This window comes from Toxoplasma gondii, chromosome VIII (assembly GCF_000006565.2).
Source record: "Toxoplasma gondii ME49 chromosome VIII, whole genome shotgun sequence".
Taxonomy (NCBI): Eukaryota; Apicomplexa; class Conoidasida; order Eucoccidiorida; family Sarcocystidae; genus Toxoplasma; species Toxoplasma gondii.
This window is the reverse complement of record NC_031476.1, coordinates 2,078,177-2,093,106: the sequence shown is the minus strand read 5'-3', so window position 1 is coordinate 2,093,106 and position 14,930 is coordinate 2,078,177. Positions and strand designations below refer to the sequence as shown.

The window sequence follows — 14,930 nt, the reverse complement described above, 5'->3', positions numbered from 1 at the left end:
TCCTGTAGGCGACAGGTGATCAAAAGTGTCCTTCAAGCTGAAGTCGCACGTGCAAGAGATGTCTTGGCACACTAAACTGGCGTTGATATGTCCCGTTTCTTAAGTGCCGCAGCCGGTGACGACACAGATAGTGTTGGTTGGTCGTCTGGCAAAAGAGTGTCTCGCAGAACCGGCATTTTCCGTGATGTGTACCGTGACCGAGTGTGCAGCTGTTCGTGGCACACAAAGAGAACAAGTAGACATTTAATGACCGTGAGGAGAACGTATCAGACTAAGTCTGGACGGGGCCGCTGGCAAAAGAGCAACTCGAATTTGAAAAGACCCGCCTGAATCACAAAAATGTGCTCTTCCTCTGCTCCTTCTTTCATGTCACTGTGGCTGACTGCGATGTCGGGTGAATAGCGAATGACGTTGAAGGTAGGAATCGAAATCTTAAGGAAGTAAGCGTCCCGTGACGAGTAGTTGGAGATTGCCTGATGGAGATAGACTACGCGAAGATTACGAGCCCGCTCCAGGATCCAAGTGGTTCTGCACAAGGCGCAGATGTCAACAAAAGTTCACGAACAGTAGAAGATTCCACTAGGTGTGAAGCTGAGGAATTGTCCACGGAAGATGTAGAGGCTGAGGTGGGAAACAGTCCTCTAACCAAAGTGAACCGGCAGAGCTAGACGGATCTCTTTTTGTCTCCCAGCGCAAACAGTTTTACTCGGACACGGTACATCCGACGTTCGCGTTGCCGGTGCCGAAGAACAGCTGTCGCCCTCCACATTTACGCCGTAAAAGGATGGACTGTGTCCATTTGTGCACGCCAAGAAGGCTTCAGACTATCCAGGTTCTATTGCACTCCAATTCGCAGTTGGCGCATGTGTGATGTTTCCGAAAACAGGCTAGGCTACCCAAAGCCTCGTTCCTTCCCATCGTTGCGCTGTGCTGATCAAAGCAACGCAATAAAGCATTGTTGATTTGAAAATGCCACGCGATGCTACAACACGTTCCTTCGTGTTTTGTTTGGGGAACCCCTTGCCGTGATTTGCGTCCTCTGGCCGGCTGTGTTCTGTCAACCGCGCTAAGCCACCAGTCTCGTAAACTGACACTGGATATTCGTACAGCTCGCTACAATTCGGTTTTCCCTTCGTTCCCCGATATAGTCGTTGGTGGTGTGATAAAACACCCGAAAGAATCCTGTATTTTGAGTGACTCAGCTCGGAGGCTGGCACGCTGCCGGCGATGAAAAGGAAGACAAGCGGTGGTAGACACCGAACCCGACTCGGGTTTTTCTAGCGATGCGTCAGAGGCGGTGTGGTCTACGGCATCTTGGTTCAGTTGAAGCAGGTGGTGTACAACGATGCAATTTCGCGAGCCTGACGAGACGAGATCGTGGCGTTTGTTGCAAGCAGATTTGTAAATCTGAGTAGCTTTGCGCTGTGAGCGGTTCGCTGCACACAGACGCCTGCACAAGCGGTTCCCTCGCGGCGATTTTGCCCAGCATGCGAGAAAGGCGTTCTCTGTCGCCACTTTTTGGCACAGGGTAACCAAGGAGCTGTCCGAGCGACTGTTCTCCAACAAATCTGTGCCTGTACAGATGGCTGTGAGCGCCTTTAACTGACTTTACTAATCTGTTTTAGTCTTTCTGAACTTCAGGCGCTTTGGAGCAGTGTCCGTCTTCCGCAAGTGGACGGTATCCAACCGTTTCCCCTGGAACCTTGGTTTTGAATGATGTCTCAATGAGCCGGCGAACGCGGCATGGAATGAGGATTTTCTCAAGTCTGTGTGGTGAGACCTAATCGGGCATCTCTCCTAGCTTTGTCGAGAAGCGATTGCGCTGTGTGCAGCGCCCGAACCCTTCGTTGCACTCGAGCCGCCCAGCGACGCGCTCGTCAAGTATTCCTGCACATTGGTTTCCTGCCACTTCCTTTGGCAGACTGCTTTCTTTGTATCAACAGTCTGAACAGACCTCTGATTAACTGCACGCGTTTGTCTTTGCCGTTCCACCCCCCGAATTCGCCTCTTTTTTCTCCGCCGGTCGCGCTCGGTTCCTTTCCGCGTCTGATGTGCGCGTGTGTGTCCACGCGTGCGTTTCTGACTCTTCACAACTCAGAAGCGCACGACATGGTGGCAGAAACCTGAGGGTTCTTCTCGTTCCCATAACTGTCAACCCGGTCGTCTGTGGACTTCCCACTCCTTGCCGTGGATTCAAAAATTCAGAGTCCCACGGCATGGACGGAAACGATTTCAGATCCGCCAGCAGCGATGCCTGCTCTGCGGATCTCCGCAACGACCTCTCGAGTGTACACACACCTGAGCGTGGGACGTTGCAGACAGGAGCCAGGGCGGCAACCAGCCTGTCGCACGAGAGACAGGCGTCACCGAAACCTGTGTCGTCGTACAGAAGAGAAACTCCCCTAAAAGCGGCATCTCCGTTGAGAAGAGAGCCTTGCGCAAAGTGCCATCAACTGCAGCAGTTGAAAGAGACGGCCAGTATGCTGTTCGATACATTAGAGAGGGATAGCAGTCGGTCGATGGCCAGCGACAGACACCGGTTACAGGAGACCATGGAGCAGCTCCAGCCGAAAGCAGGTGCGTTTTTTTCGATGTACATGCAAAGCATGGCGTGCGAAGCCGCAGCTCTTAGCGGCGTCCTCTGTGTTGTCGGAGAAGCCTCTAGTTTCTTGGTTTCGTGTCGGTTCTGCGCACCGACCTATGGCGCATCACGTCGAATGTCCCGCCCTGCTCCGCTGGTGTCTCATCCCCGCTGCTTGCGAGACGTGTGGTACAACGCAGTCACGGTAAATGCGTATTCTGCGTGTAGATGCAATCCGCAAGCTCGTCGAGGAGGCAGAGGAGATGCGAGAACATGCCAGAGACTGCCGAAGAAGTGAGGAACGACACCTGGCCTTCGGGGGCGGCGCTGCAGGTGGCAGTGTCTGTTCTCGACTCGCGTTCCTGAAGGAGCTAGAGGATCTGCTTCCCAAACCTCACATATTGAATTTGAAACTGTTCCAAGACAGGATACCCGTATTCACTTAATCATTTCAGCAAGGGTTTCACCACTGGTGCGGGTGCCTCCGAAAGAGTGAATCGGAAAATCACACAGGCTGTCTTTAAAGTTTAGGAAGCAGATGCCGCTTGTGCGGCCGAACAGAGAAAGGCATATCGCAGACATACGAATGAGCTCGTGGCGCAGAAACTCCTGGCACACCATCGCTGGCCACGACAGCTCCCACGCCTCTACGACGGGTGAGTTCTCGATTGGAAGCGCGTTGCCTTACTGGAACAAGTCCCGTCACTTTTTGTGCTGCGGTTCTCAGAACGCCAGCAGAATCTTCATCTCATCGAGCGACTGAAAGAAGAAGACAAGGTACGTGCATCCTGAAGAACCTCGCCGAGATATGAAAGAAATTGTCCCCGTCCTCGTCCTGCTTCACTTCTCCGGTTGCGGATCGCGGGTCGCTTGTACGGAGACACTTTCTGCGCGCAGTGCGCCAATTGCAATACGTATTCAGCTCCGTCGAAGGACGTTTCACTTGAGGCAGTCGAAAGCAAATGGGACAAGGAAAGACACACCAGAAAAAAGGCTGCGGAGAGAGACTCACGCACAAGAGCTGAAGTCCCCCGCCTAGAACATAAACGGTACAGGGCAACTTTAATGTCGCAAGATAGTGAAATCCACCGCTTTCAGCTGTCTTAAGCAGTGTAGCGGGGAGTTGTCATTCGTATTAACAGCGAGAGACACCGACTACGCAGATGCTACGTGATCAGATCACCATCATCTGGCAGTTATCGTCCCTGCGCCAGGATCATGTATGAGCTTGCAGCTTGAAATGAAATTCCGCAGAGCCGGAGGTCTGCTGCTGGGTAGCTTTCCGGCTAATAAACACCTTTTTTCTCGGAAACATGCTCCCTTTCTGGCCTTTAGCGTGGCCGCAAAATCTCTCTCCCTCTGTCTTCACGTCTTTGCTGGCGACGCCGTCAACCAAGTCGCAGGGGGACAAGACAGACTACTTGTGACTGATCTTCAGTTCAAGAGTGAGGGTTGGGGAGATTTTCTAACAGATTAAATGCACACAACCTCGTAGAGATGAAGGGAAGATGCATACCCAGTCGGTGGAAGAGTCTGTGTCTTCGCCACAACACGCCTCGAATGTAACTTTGTGAAAGTCTGTCTCCGACAAAGGACGGACAACGTACAGTCCAAGCTTTCGTGCCGCGCTGAGGCAGCTTGGAGTGGTCAAGAGCGTTTTTCTTATCTCTGCCTTCTTCAGGCAATTGACAACGAACTTCAGGAGCTACCAGCGAAGCTGCAGAGTCTGGACGTCTTCCGGGAAGAAGAGAGAGCGTCTCTCGAAGCCGCCAGAGCAGGCAAGGCTTTCCTCGTGTCGTTACGCATGCACCGTGTAGCGAGCGTCGAGGCGGGGTTTTTAGAAATAAAAACTTTTGTTCGAATTTGAAGAGAGCTGAGTTGTTTCTGCACGGCGATCAACTTCTAGTCACTAGACATGGGAGGGGAAGCCTGCGATGCACGTGAGCGTCTGTACACCCGAAACCATCCCACCACGTGTAGTCCGTGACGGGCGGAATATGTAGGGGTCACTGGCGGACGAGTTTACGCGATGGCGTGTCTGCAAGACTTTGCTCGTGAAGTAGTCGAGTTGGTCTTTCGTGCAGCATTCGAATGGAGCGTGTGTTTTCAAATTGGTGCCTTCTCTTTCTTCGCAGAGTACAGACTTGTTCAAAAGCAAAATGAATACGCTTTACTCGCGTGGGAAGAAAAGATTCGTGTCTACGAGAAGGCGCTTGGCATTCGGATTCATCAGGACGACGGTGAGAATGGACAGGAACAGGTCGAAGCGATCGAAGAAAGGGCTGCTGCCGCAAAGAAACGTCTGCAACTCAGTGGAGATATGGCACGAGTAGTGTTGCTCCATACGAGTCATGAATTTCCAGGCATGCAATACCATTCAGATAACAACTGAAGCTGCACTCTGTGGTACACATAAAGTGGGGTTTCTAGGTTCTGTAAACGACCTTTCTCTCCAGGGAGTATGCACTAAAGGTTGGACTATTGGTTTCGATCCTGAATATCTGTTTTCCTGCCGTTTGTCCCATGATTCTCCAATGTTCCACCTCTACTCAGATGACAGCCACGACGCTTTTTCTGTTGCGCTGGTGATTTGTCTCTTCTTGTCGAGGTTGACAACACAAGTATTTGTCTCCTTGCTCTCAACATCGCTCGCGTTTCTCTGTTTCGTTTCATGTCTGGAACAGCCGGCGGTCCCACGATCATTCGCTTTTCTGGCTTATTCCCTGGAGCTTCGAAGCGCAGCGTTGCACCCGGAGAAGAATCCGTTCAAGAAGAGAACGCGGACAAGGGCGAGTGTTTCTTTGCTTTCCAGCTCGACGCCCACGGCGCTGTCTCAGGTACACACACTAAGAAGGAAGAAAGGGAGTTATTCTTAGATAAACGCGAGATTGGCATTCTTCGCAGATATCAGTCGTTTCTAGTTTCGTTTAGCGCCTGCTGTCATCGCGTTTTCACGGAGCCGAAAGCGTCTCCGTTGCTTCCCTTCTCTTTCTGTTTGTTTTAGCGGCCTGTACATGTCGATCTAGGTCGATCTGTGTGTACCTTTATGTGTATCTATCCAGAGTCGATTTCACGGGTTCTGTGTGGTTTCAGATGCGCATTGTTGGCCGCCTGTGGATATATTCGAAGATGTCATGGAAGCGTTTGGCCGAGCCGAGATTTCTCTCCCCATCGTGGTTGCATGTATGCGACGAAGTTTCAAAGAATGGCGGAAGCCCTGCGTTGCTCCCACCGCGCAGTCACGGTTGCCTATGCGGCGGGAGCCGGCCTTGAGAGGAGTGGTAGATAAACAGAAGGACAATCCGGCCTTCTCAGACGACCGCCCGGTCACTAAAGCAGTTTCTTCGAGTCAGAGAGGAGCAACACCCCCGGAACGAACCTGGCAAACCGGTTCCTATGTGGCTGGGAATGACAGGCAGGTTACCGCGTTTACAGGGGCTCGGGTGCAGAAGCAGCCAGAGGCAAGGAAGATGAAAGACGCAGCGGATCGCACGTCTCTCTTTGTTTTCGGGTCGGGTAACAAAGAATTCGAAACAGTCCAGCGAAGATGGCAGAACTAGCATGCACATTATAGTTAACAGGGACACCTTTTCGTGGGGGGCGTTCGGTCAACCATCCTCTTACCAAAGAAACACCAGGTGTATAGACAGCTTATGCTTGGAACAGACATCTCGTAAAACGAGTTTGCCGTCTTTTTACGCGACTGAAAGGAGGGGGAGATGGGCTGAGAGAAGAACTGGGACGCATCTATGGTGCTGCACTGAAACGGATATCCCAAGGACCTGAGAAAGTGTCCATAGTGTAGCATCTGTCTCCTGAAGGTGGGAGCGACGAACAAGACACTACTATGGAAATAGTTGTCAACGCGAAATAACAATGGACATCATCAGAGTCGCGGTCGCGTGTTGCCGCGTGGCTTTTTAATATGGTAGACACAGTACAGCGATAAGTTTATCGCCTGTGACACTGCATAGCGGAGAAGTGCTCCCTCCGCCGCTGGTTGGTCAAGTTTACCATGGTGAATTGAAGTGGAATATCAAGTTCTTTGCACGGGGGTTCGTTAAGTTCCGTACCTTAAGTCTTCACATATCGGGAGCCGGCTGTGACGAGACAAGCCGTCTAACTAGATGAAAGCGCGTTCAGGATCGGCTGTACAAACGATATTTTCATAAATCTGTTTCTTGTGCACCGTCCGGAACTGCGGTGGAACTGCAGTTGCTTTTATTGTGATGAACACAGAGTTTTTCAAGGGTAATCCACTTGTAGCAAACTGGCTGTCTCGGCGACAGTAACGTCTCGATCATGACTTCGTCGAGAAGCGAGATGCATGTTCGCATCCGCAGAATAGACAAGTAATTATACAGCGCAAGGCTCGCGGGCGTTGCCATGCGTTTGTCGATTATGTGTGTCTGCCACTTCCTAGATAGTCACGCGTGCTGCCGACCACATTGGAACGCGACTGGCATTGCCTGATTTTTGCTTCACTGGGTGTAAGCTACGCTCGTTGAAGGCTTCCTCGCAGTGAAGCCTTCACATTGGAGCCACAGTTCCGTACAGGCAGGCGAAGGGTGAAGAAAGTGGAAACCGTTGCAATCTGAAACGGCGGGGAGATGCTTTGAGATCGTACAGAACGCATACACGAGCCAGTCGATCGGCTTGGCGTGAAGCACAGGGGAGCGTAAAGTGACAACCGGGTCAGAAGACCGAATTGCTGTGTAGCCGTGCTGATGGATAGTCCTCCTGTTCAAACTGTTATTACAATTTGCTTCAAACGTTGACGGACATGGGAAGCCGCCACTGCATAAAACGTGGAGTTGAGACTATTGGGAAACTATGTTTCCAGAGGCGGCTTCAAAAAACACTGTTTGTGCATGGTCGCGACAGTTCAAACCAGGACTTTTTGTCTGCCTTCTGATATCCGCTTGCTTGGCGGCGAAACGAAACGGATAACCTTTCTCCCGATTCGAAGCCTCTGCTGCTTCGCCCGAGCAGGAATGCTCCGCAAGCGACAGCTCTCACACAGTCAGCTGGCAGGAGCCGACTGCGCAAGTGTAGCACTTTGTTGCCATTTTTTTCATTCAACACATAGCATGCAACGCTTTCGACGGCGTAATGTATGTCATATCTATGTAAATCGACGCGGTCCGTGGCGGGAACCAATCCAAGGTTCGTCTTACCAGTAGCTCAATAATGCTAATGACACTGTTCCTATCTTTTTATTTATATCACCATCCAAGCAATCGAACCTGCGAAAAATTCAGCCGTCTCCCAGTCCTCCCCCAATTGGCCAGGCATACCATCAGATGCGCGTTGTGGCGCTTACCATGTGCGTGCATCTGCTTCGTTATTAGCGCGCTCTGTATATCTTCAGGAATGGAGAGATGCGTTGCGGCGCCTACCGTGATCACGAGAGTATACAACAATCCTGGGGAAGTTGTTACTGCAGGTAGCATCGGCAGTGTGGAAAAGGCAGAAGGAAACAGTTCGCGCAGTCTGACTGACGTCACCAGTCACAGTGGGCCCGATAACAGGACAAGACAAGGACGGATATCGGTTTTCATGAATCAAACAAACCCGAATTCGGCTGAAACAATTCCGGGAGCGGACACTTCAGAACTCACAGAGACACATACGCCGGAACTGTTCGGAAACAAAGAGAAGGGGCATCCTGCCTCCAACAAAAATGACACCGTTTGGCAAGTAAATGATGTGATAGAGAACATCCTCTTGGAAGAAGCTCAGTCCGTCCGACTCAGCAACGACTGGAGGCTGATTGAAGACTCCTGGCGAATGGTCGAGCTTTTTCAGAGTCAACCTTCCGAGTATCTCTCCAGTGGCTTTCATTTGAAGCTTGACGAGACGGGACGCCTCATTGCAACGGTAAGCCTCTCTCCTTTACGTTGTGAGACACGAACGCGCCACCGACCCTGACAAAAATAATGTGCCACAATTGCGGTGAATCATGTCCAGTCTCACTTCAGAACTTCTTGTCCAGATCTTACGGCATATGAGGATGGTCTTGCCTCCAGAGCAAATGCAAAAAACAACTAGTCTGAAGATCGTGTCTTTATACCTGGATTTCGACCATGCGATAGCTGTGTTGTCGGGCCTTCGTTGCATTCACGTATTGGCGCTATGAACTGTTGGACAACTGAATGTATTGCCACTGTATGCACGGATATATGGAGAGTCATTGGTCTCCCGTAAAAACAAACATCAGGGAAGCGGGCGAACCACAATCTCTTCAGATTCGTAAACCATTGAATCATATTCAGGTGTTGTATTTAGGCATTTTCAGCCCACGGCGCTACGGCTCAACTACGCAATGAGAATTCACTGACTCTGTGGCTGTATCGAGCACGAAGCGTGTAATACTTAGGAATGTATGTGCGTTCCGTGGGTTTGTTTGCTCTCGCACCAATGGGTGAATATTGCAAGACAGACGCACAACTCATGAGTGAACTCTCTTCTCCGTGTCAATTGTCTCAGAGTCGTATTGCCCATTACTGTTTAAAGCTGCGCAAAATTTTTCGTAAACTGTGGTTATCCTGTCTCAGACCAGGTTACCCTTTTGGAAGGTTGACCTTGCTGGCACCATGAGAAGCTTTGCGACGGTGGCTATGAGGCAGCAGCTTGGTCTGAATCTGCCACGTTCTCGGCCATTTCGAATCAATGCAGGGAAAGGTGTCATAGAAATAGGCTACTCACCCTTTCCTCAGCGGGCCGCAGTTTCCGTTGGATATCGAGATACCAAGGTTACAGTGTCTGCAGGGAAACCCCAGATGATCCGCATTCCTGTTAACAACACCAAAACCAGATTTGATACGGTGAGACAAAGTAGATCACACGTGTAAAAAATGATAGTTTGTCTGCCTGCATTGTGTACAAAAAACGCGGCGAGGTATGTAGAAGGAAATAAGGGGCATCTGAATAAATGAGTGTGCGACTGGGAGCTTCGGATCCCAAGCCAGCTGTGGCCAAATAGGCTAGGGCCGAATGTCACAGGATGCTTTACACCCGTCGGATCCTATGCAAGAAATGTGTTTCTTCGCAAGTTGTAGATACAGGTAGTGGGTATTCAGGAAAAAGTTGTATGGGAGCCAGTCAGTCTGGGTGGCAGTTCATGGGTGTCCCACAGGAGTAGTTTGTCGCTGAAGAAATCGCCATGGCGTTTAACTGTGCTTGTGGACTTCGGTCACAGCAAGCTGGTTGCAGAAAGACGATGTTCTTTGAGGAAGCTGGATACTCTCCCTTGGCTGTGTTGTGCAAGGGTCCAGGTCTATTTTAGAGTAGCATGTGGTCTTGTTGGCTTACGGTTGCCCGGTAGGTACCAATCGGCGGAAAGAATATTTCTGTTGACGTGAAGTCAAACACCACAAAAATCAAGACCATATACGACGCAGACGAAAAAGTGTATGGCCAACAAGTAGCACTCGGAGACACGAACGTCAGTGTTCTTCACGGCTTCGAAGGGACTGCTTCAGCACCCACAAATGTGACGGTTTCGTACCAGGACTCTGGGATATCATTGGAATTCGATCCCCTCCAAACTGAGTATGGCATGTCGCTTATGGTTCCGAAGGGGCGTTTTGAAGCGTCGCTGGATTCAGATGCACGTCGAAATCACTTGAGAGGTACGTCACAAGAAGCTTGAGCCGCTGGAGATTCTTCTCACTATCACCAGGACGTGGATTGCACCACTGTAAATATAGGTCTCGAATGAACTCCACGAGTGATAATGCGTCTTGCTGCCCACAGGCCAGCTGGACGAGTTTACGGTGCTGTGGGAAAACGACTTGAAGGACGCCCAAAGCCAGGCAGTATCAGCCCGAGTAGAGGTCGAAAACGCGAAAGCCGGCACCTCTGTTTCTGCTGGAGCAGATCGGAACGATAACCGTGAGGTGGGAGGAAATGCCGGTTTCAAGGCGAAGGACATGGACATCGGGTTGGGTTTCCAAGACGACCGGCTGGAAGGATCTGTGACGCTCGGCACAATAAAGTACAAGATTCAGCTGCGGGATGGCTTGCCAGACTTCATCCTTGTCAGTTAGGAAGTTTACACGGGGATCAGCTGTCAAACAAGGAAGCATGAATTGTACGTGCACACAAGTGTTGCGTAGCCGGAACTGGGTCACTGCTTGCACGCGAGCGAGTAGTCCATTTCCCTTTCACACAGGAGGCAAAACGACTTCCACAATATTGTCGCTTTTGTTTGCACTCCTGTACAATTCTTATCGGTCGAGTACTATTGGGTTAAAGGCATGCTTCTCGGCACACTGCTCGGGCCTGCGATCTCACGTGCCGGTGCCGTAGAGGGCAGCTGTGGTCTCTATAAGCGACTAGCAGGTCATCGTGTTTCCTCGCTGTAGCACTTGGTGAAGTGTTCTTTCTTGTGGGCAGGTGAACTGTTCTTTCTTGTGGACAGTGTAAATTCCGTTTCCTTATTGGCTCTTCCAGCAGTAGTTCCAGAGTCGTACAGCCGTAATTGCCACTCTAATACACAGAAGTCATGTTGTGACTCACAACTTGCCTGAGTACTTGCCACTGCCACCGCAATCCACAGAAAACCACACAACAAGGCGTACATTCCTTCCGCTTCGCACACTGACGCTTTTGGATTGGCATACGGAGACTTCTCCGGTCATCTTTCGGAAGAGCGCTACTCCACAGGTTCACCTGTCCGGCAGCCGTAGTTTATCACGGCTGACGGTCCTCGAGCATCTATCGCTCGATGTCGATCGTAAATATAGCTGCTGGTAGGTGGGTGGGATTCCATCAAGCCCTAATGCGTTTGGTTTTGGCACTCTGATTGTTCGTTTATTACGCTCGTCCACGAAAAAAGTGTTTCGTGAGTGCCCGCCGTAGTTCATTGTGAGGATCGAAGTCACCACCGCAAACTTAGACAGCACTTCAATTACTGACGTTAATTTCAAAACTGGCAACACAACGTCAACTCACCTCTCCCGTATCTAGAGGCTTCTTCGTTTGTCGCGAGAGAAAGAGACCCTGTAAGCGAGCTTGTTTTATTACCTGGCTTTCGGTTTTCTCGCTTCAACGAGTCTGGCAGCGAGTGTGCGATGACACCTTCGGAATCTTCTGTGCATTGGAATCGACATGTTGAGTAGGAAACTGCTCATTACTCTCGCTGATCCGTAAGGCGGTCCAAAAGCGACGCCGTTATTCTCGTCTCTAGCGTACTTCACAAATCGGGCTTTTCACGGGAAAGTGTCGAGCGGGCGTCTCGGTGTCGCCGTCCCAAGCAGATTCGGCCCACACCATTCGCGCACACGGCACACAACAGATGACGGTCGGATGCAACGGCTAGCGATGCGTTTTCCCAAGAAAATTCGCGGGCGCGAGTATCTGCTTGGGTGCTCTCCGCGCGACTGGGAACGTGCGGATCCAATTTTCACTTTGCTTGTTGACGCACGTCGGCGAAGTTCAGCTTGTTTTTTCAAACTTTGCGCCTTTTCCCTTCCTCTCCAGAGTTACTCCCCGTCACCTGCTACGGCGTTTCGTTCATGTTGACGCTGCTCCATTCGCCGCGCTCACGAGGGCCACTTAGCAGTTGATACCGCCAGTTGGTGTCCTTTTCTGTGCCGCCAAAATGTCGCAACCTGTGTTCGCGTCTCCACTGAACGTGGAAAAGAGGAGGCTTAATGAAGAGCGGGCTTTGATGCAGGCCCAGAAGGCAGGCGGTGAAGGTGTGAACATTCAATTGCCACCCAACTACGGAGATATGGGTAAGAGTCAACCGAAAGCCCTTAGCGGACGCGGAGCACATGCGGTCATCTCCCCGCGGTGCTAAGCAACTAATTCGAAGTTCTACTCATCTTGTGCATCTGGCGAGAATGTATCAGTGTGCAGATTTTCCTCTTACTAAGCACATGCTGGGTACATGGGGTGGGACATGTACGGCCCGCTTGAGAGGCCGGGATTATGCGGTCGCCCAGGGCAGCCGCTTGCCCCTGTGAAATCCCTTGCGTTTTCTGCACGCGTATTTGCAAGTACCCAGCTGTCAGGCAACTGCTTTCTTTTTGACTTACACTATGCGCCAGGCGTGTGTTCCTGGCAACCACGCGATGGTGACGCAAGCAGCAGGGACTGAAGTCAACCGCCACGTGTGTTTGCCTGTCGCTACGGGAATGTGTTCTCTAACGCTGCGTGAACAAATCCCAGAGCAGGACATTAAGCTGCACATATCGGAAGAACACAGAAAACTTGCATGTGACACGGCACGCATGCTCGTCGGTTGTATGCTTTTTTCAGACCTCATCCTTTTCCCGGAGGGCAGCCTGAAGAATTCGAACAACACGGTCATTCCTCAGTCCCACTTGAAGGGAAAATCCGTGGCTCTTTACTTCGCTGATGGTGCCGACCCGAAGTGCGCGTCTCTCCTCCCCTTTCTGCTCAACGTAAGTTATTCTTTCCTTTGCGGTATGTGGGGGAAGGCTGGCAGCTGGTTCATTTGCTCGCCCAGGTGGTACAGTCGCTCCACATTTCTCTATGCACCTGAAGAGTGGCCATGGGGAGCTAACTTGTGCTTTCTTTGACTACAGCGTAAACGTCTCCCAACCAGTCACGGTGTGGAGACAGTGACGACAACTGAAACGTTTGGCTGCAATATCTGCGGCCTCAGTTGTGGTCCGTCACTGTAGTTCGGGGAGTGCACAGAGGTAGTCATTAGCATAAGTCTCTCCTTATTTTCCTGAATGTTATAGCTAGCAAAAAACAGATCTCACCGGTATTTTCTTCAGCGGGTTTGTACATACTTGGCCTCAGTTTAAGTTAAGGAGGCCTTTGTTTACAGCTTGTGCCGTTACATTCAGGAGCCCAGGCGCATCAAATCGTGATACACGGGAACATTCCTGTCGTTGCAAACGCATACTCACCGGGGGGGGCTTTACGCAATCCATATCTGACGTTTCAACGCCATTCTCTGCGTGTGGCATGCGATTCTGCAGTATTACCGGACGATGAATGAGGGCGGCGCCAACCAGAAGATAGAGATCATTTTTGTTAGTTTGGATCGAGATCGCGAGGCTTTTGAGAGTCATCGAGCGCACATGCCGTGGCTCAGCATCGACTTGGAAAATCCTTTGACAGAGATCTTAAAGCGTCATTTTCGAGTCATGAAGGAATATGAGGTGCCTACGTATGGATACGGCAGCAGGACTGGCGTCCCGAGTGTCATCGTGATTGGCAGTGACGGGCGTGAAGCCCAGTTCCTCCCTATCTGCAGCGGCCTCGAGGAAGGCGACAGAGCTCTTCTTCGCTGGGACTGGAGAAACACGAAGTTCGCCTCTGACCAGTTCCACGTTCGCCCAACCCTTTTAGAGCAGTAGGGACAAAGCCGGTGTAAAGCGCGGAGCCAGATGAAGGTGCGTGGATAGAGGTCCCCGCACCGGTTAGTCGTTGGACACGAAAACGAATGGACGAGGCGACGTGCCGACTGTTGTAACATGCCATGAGTGGAGAACTGCCTGAAGCCGAGTTTTTAAGCATTGACTGTCTTGGTCGTGATGCAGCTGCTTCGTACTAATTTCTTCGGGAATTCCGTCGCACATGGCATCAGACTCTCATGGCTTAAATGACTGTGTGATCGGGTCGCCACGCGCCACGATTATTTGTGGTGGAAACATCGAAAGAAAAGAACTTGTGGTTCTGTGACGTACCACAACGTGTCGCCACCGTTTGGCCCACTGGACACGCTCTCGCTCTTTGGTGGGGTGTCTGGTTCTCTTTCTGTGACGTTCCGGGAGTACATCAGGATCAACTTGTCGACCTTTACAGCGATGCGTCTCTGGCGAGCGGTACTCAAAATGTGACTTCCTCGGCCTGACAGAAAGAAACAATGTTTCGAAAAGGTAATGCCTCATGCACAATGCTAGCAGCCACCGTGACGTGAGCCTGCACCCTGTTGTTGAAACTGCATCCACGTAACGGCCTTCCTGTTATGGGCCACACACAGTGGAAGAAAAGCAGCTGGTGCACACACCAGGTTGCGTTTCCGAGCAGTTTCAGGGTGACGGAAGTTCTCCAGCCAGTTTGGTTCCCCAGTTCAGCTTGGTGTGGTAGTGAAGTCGCCCCTACTTGACGCAATTCACACCCTGCCGTCTGAGTCAGTAGTCAGAAATCGTTACGCTTCCGCGCTAAGGATTTGACGTATTCCCATTGTTGATCGACAATAGCGTAAAGTAGTATGTGCTTGTGATGGTGTAAGTTTGAGAGACCGCTGGTGATGCCAGTCCCTTGTTTCGAAGCGTTATACTGTCGCTTTTTAATTGAGACGTGGCGCTTGAACGAAGTGACACGTGGAGTTGGGGACAAAGCTGCCATCCTCCTCACG

At 51.1% G+C, this 14,930-nt stretch overlaps 3 protein-coding genes across 3 annotated transcripts; all 3 read left to right on the top strand.

Annotated features, from left to right (window-relative positions):
- Positions 1-2,216: 2,216 nt before the first annotated feature.
- On the top strand, positions 2,217-6,348 carry TGME49_232430 (hypothetical protein; the record flags this gene model as incomplete). Its single annotated transcript, XM_002368072.2, has 7 exons — positions 2,217-2,577; positions 2,810-2,875; positions 3,309-3,358; positions 4,263-4,359; positions 4,717-4,821; positions 5,266-5,418; positions 5,675-6,348. 7 exons carry the CDS (start codon positions 2,217-2,219, stop codon positions 6,139-6,141), a joined length of 1,299 nt encoding a protein of 432 aa, XP_002368113.2. The 3' UTR covers positions 6,142-6,348.
- Positions 6,349-7,918: 1,570 nt separating this feature from the next.
- Positions 7,919-11,057, top strand: TGME49_232420 (hypothetical protein). Its single transcript, XM_002368071.2, has 4 exons — positions 7,919-8,461; positions 9,139-9,408; positions 9,909-10,215; positions 10,340-11,057. Exons 1-4 carry the CDS (start codon positions 7,955-7,957, stop codon positions 10,630-10,632), a joined length of 1,377 nt encoding a protein of 458 aa, XP_002368112.2. The 5' UTR covers positions 7,919-7,954; the 3' UTR covers positions 10,633-11,057.
- Positions 11,058-11,131: 74 nt separating this feature from the next.
- Positions 11,132-14,464, top strand: TGME49_232410 (PDI family protein). The gene is made up of 3 exons (XM_002368070.1): positions 11,132-12,324; positions 12,851-12,996; positions 13,546-14,464. The coding sequence occupies exons 1-3, from the start codon at positions 12,189-12,191 to the stop codon at positions 13,924-13,926; spliced, it is 663 nt and encodes a 220-aa protein (XP_002368111.1). The 5' UTR covers positions 11,132-12,188; the 3' UTR covers positions 13,927-14,464.
- The last annotated feature ends 466 nt before the right edge of the window (positions 14,465-14,930 follow it).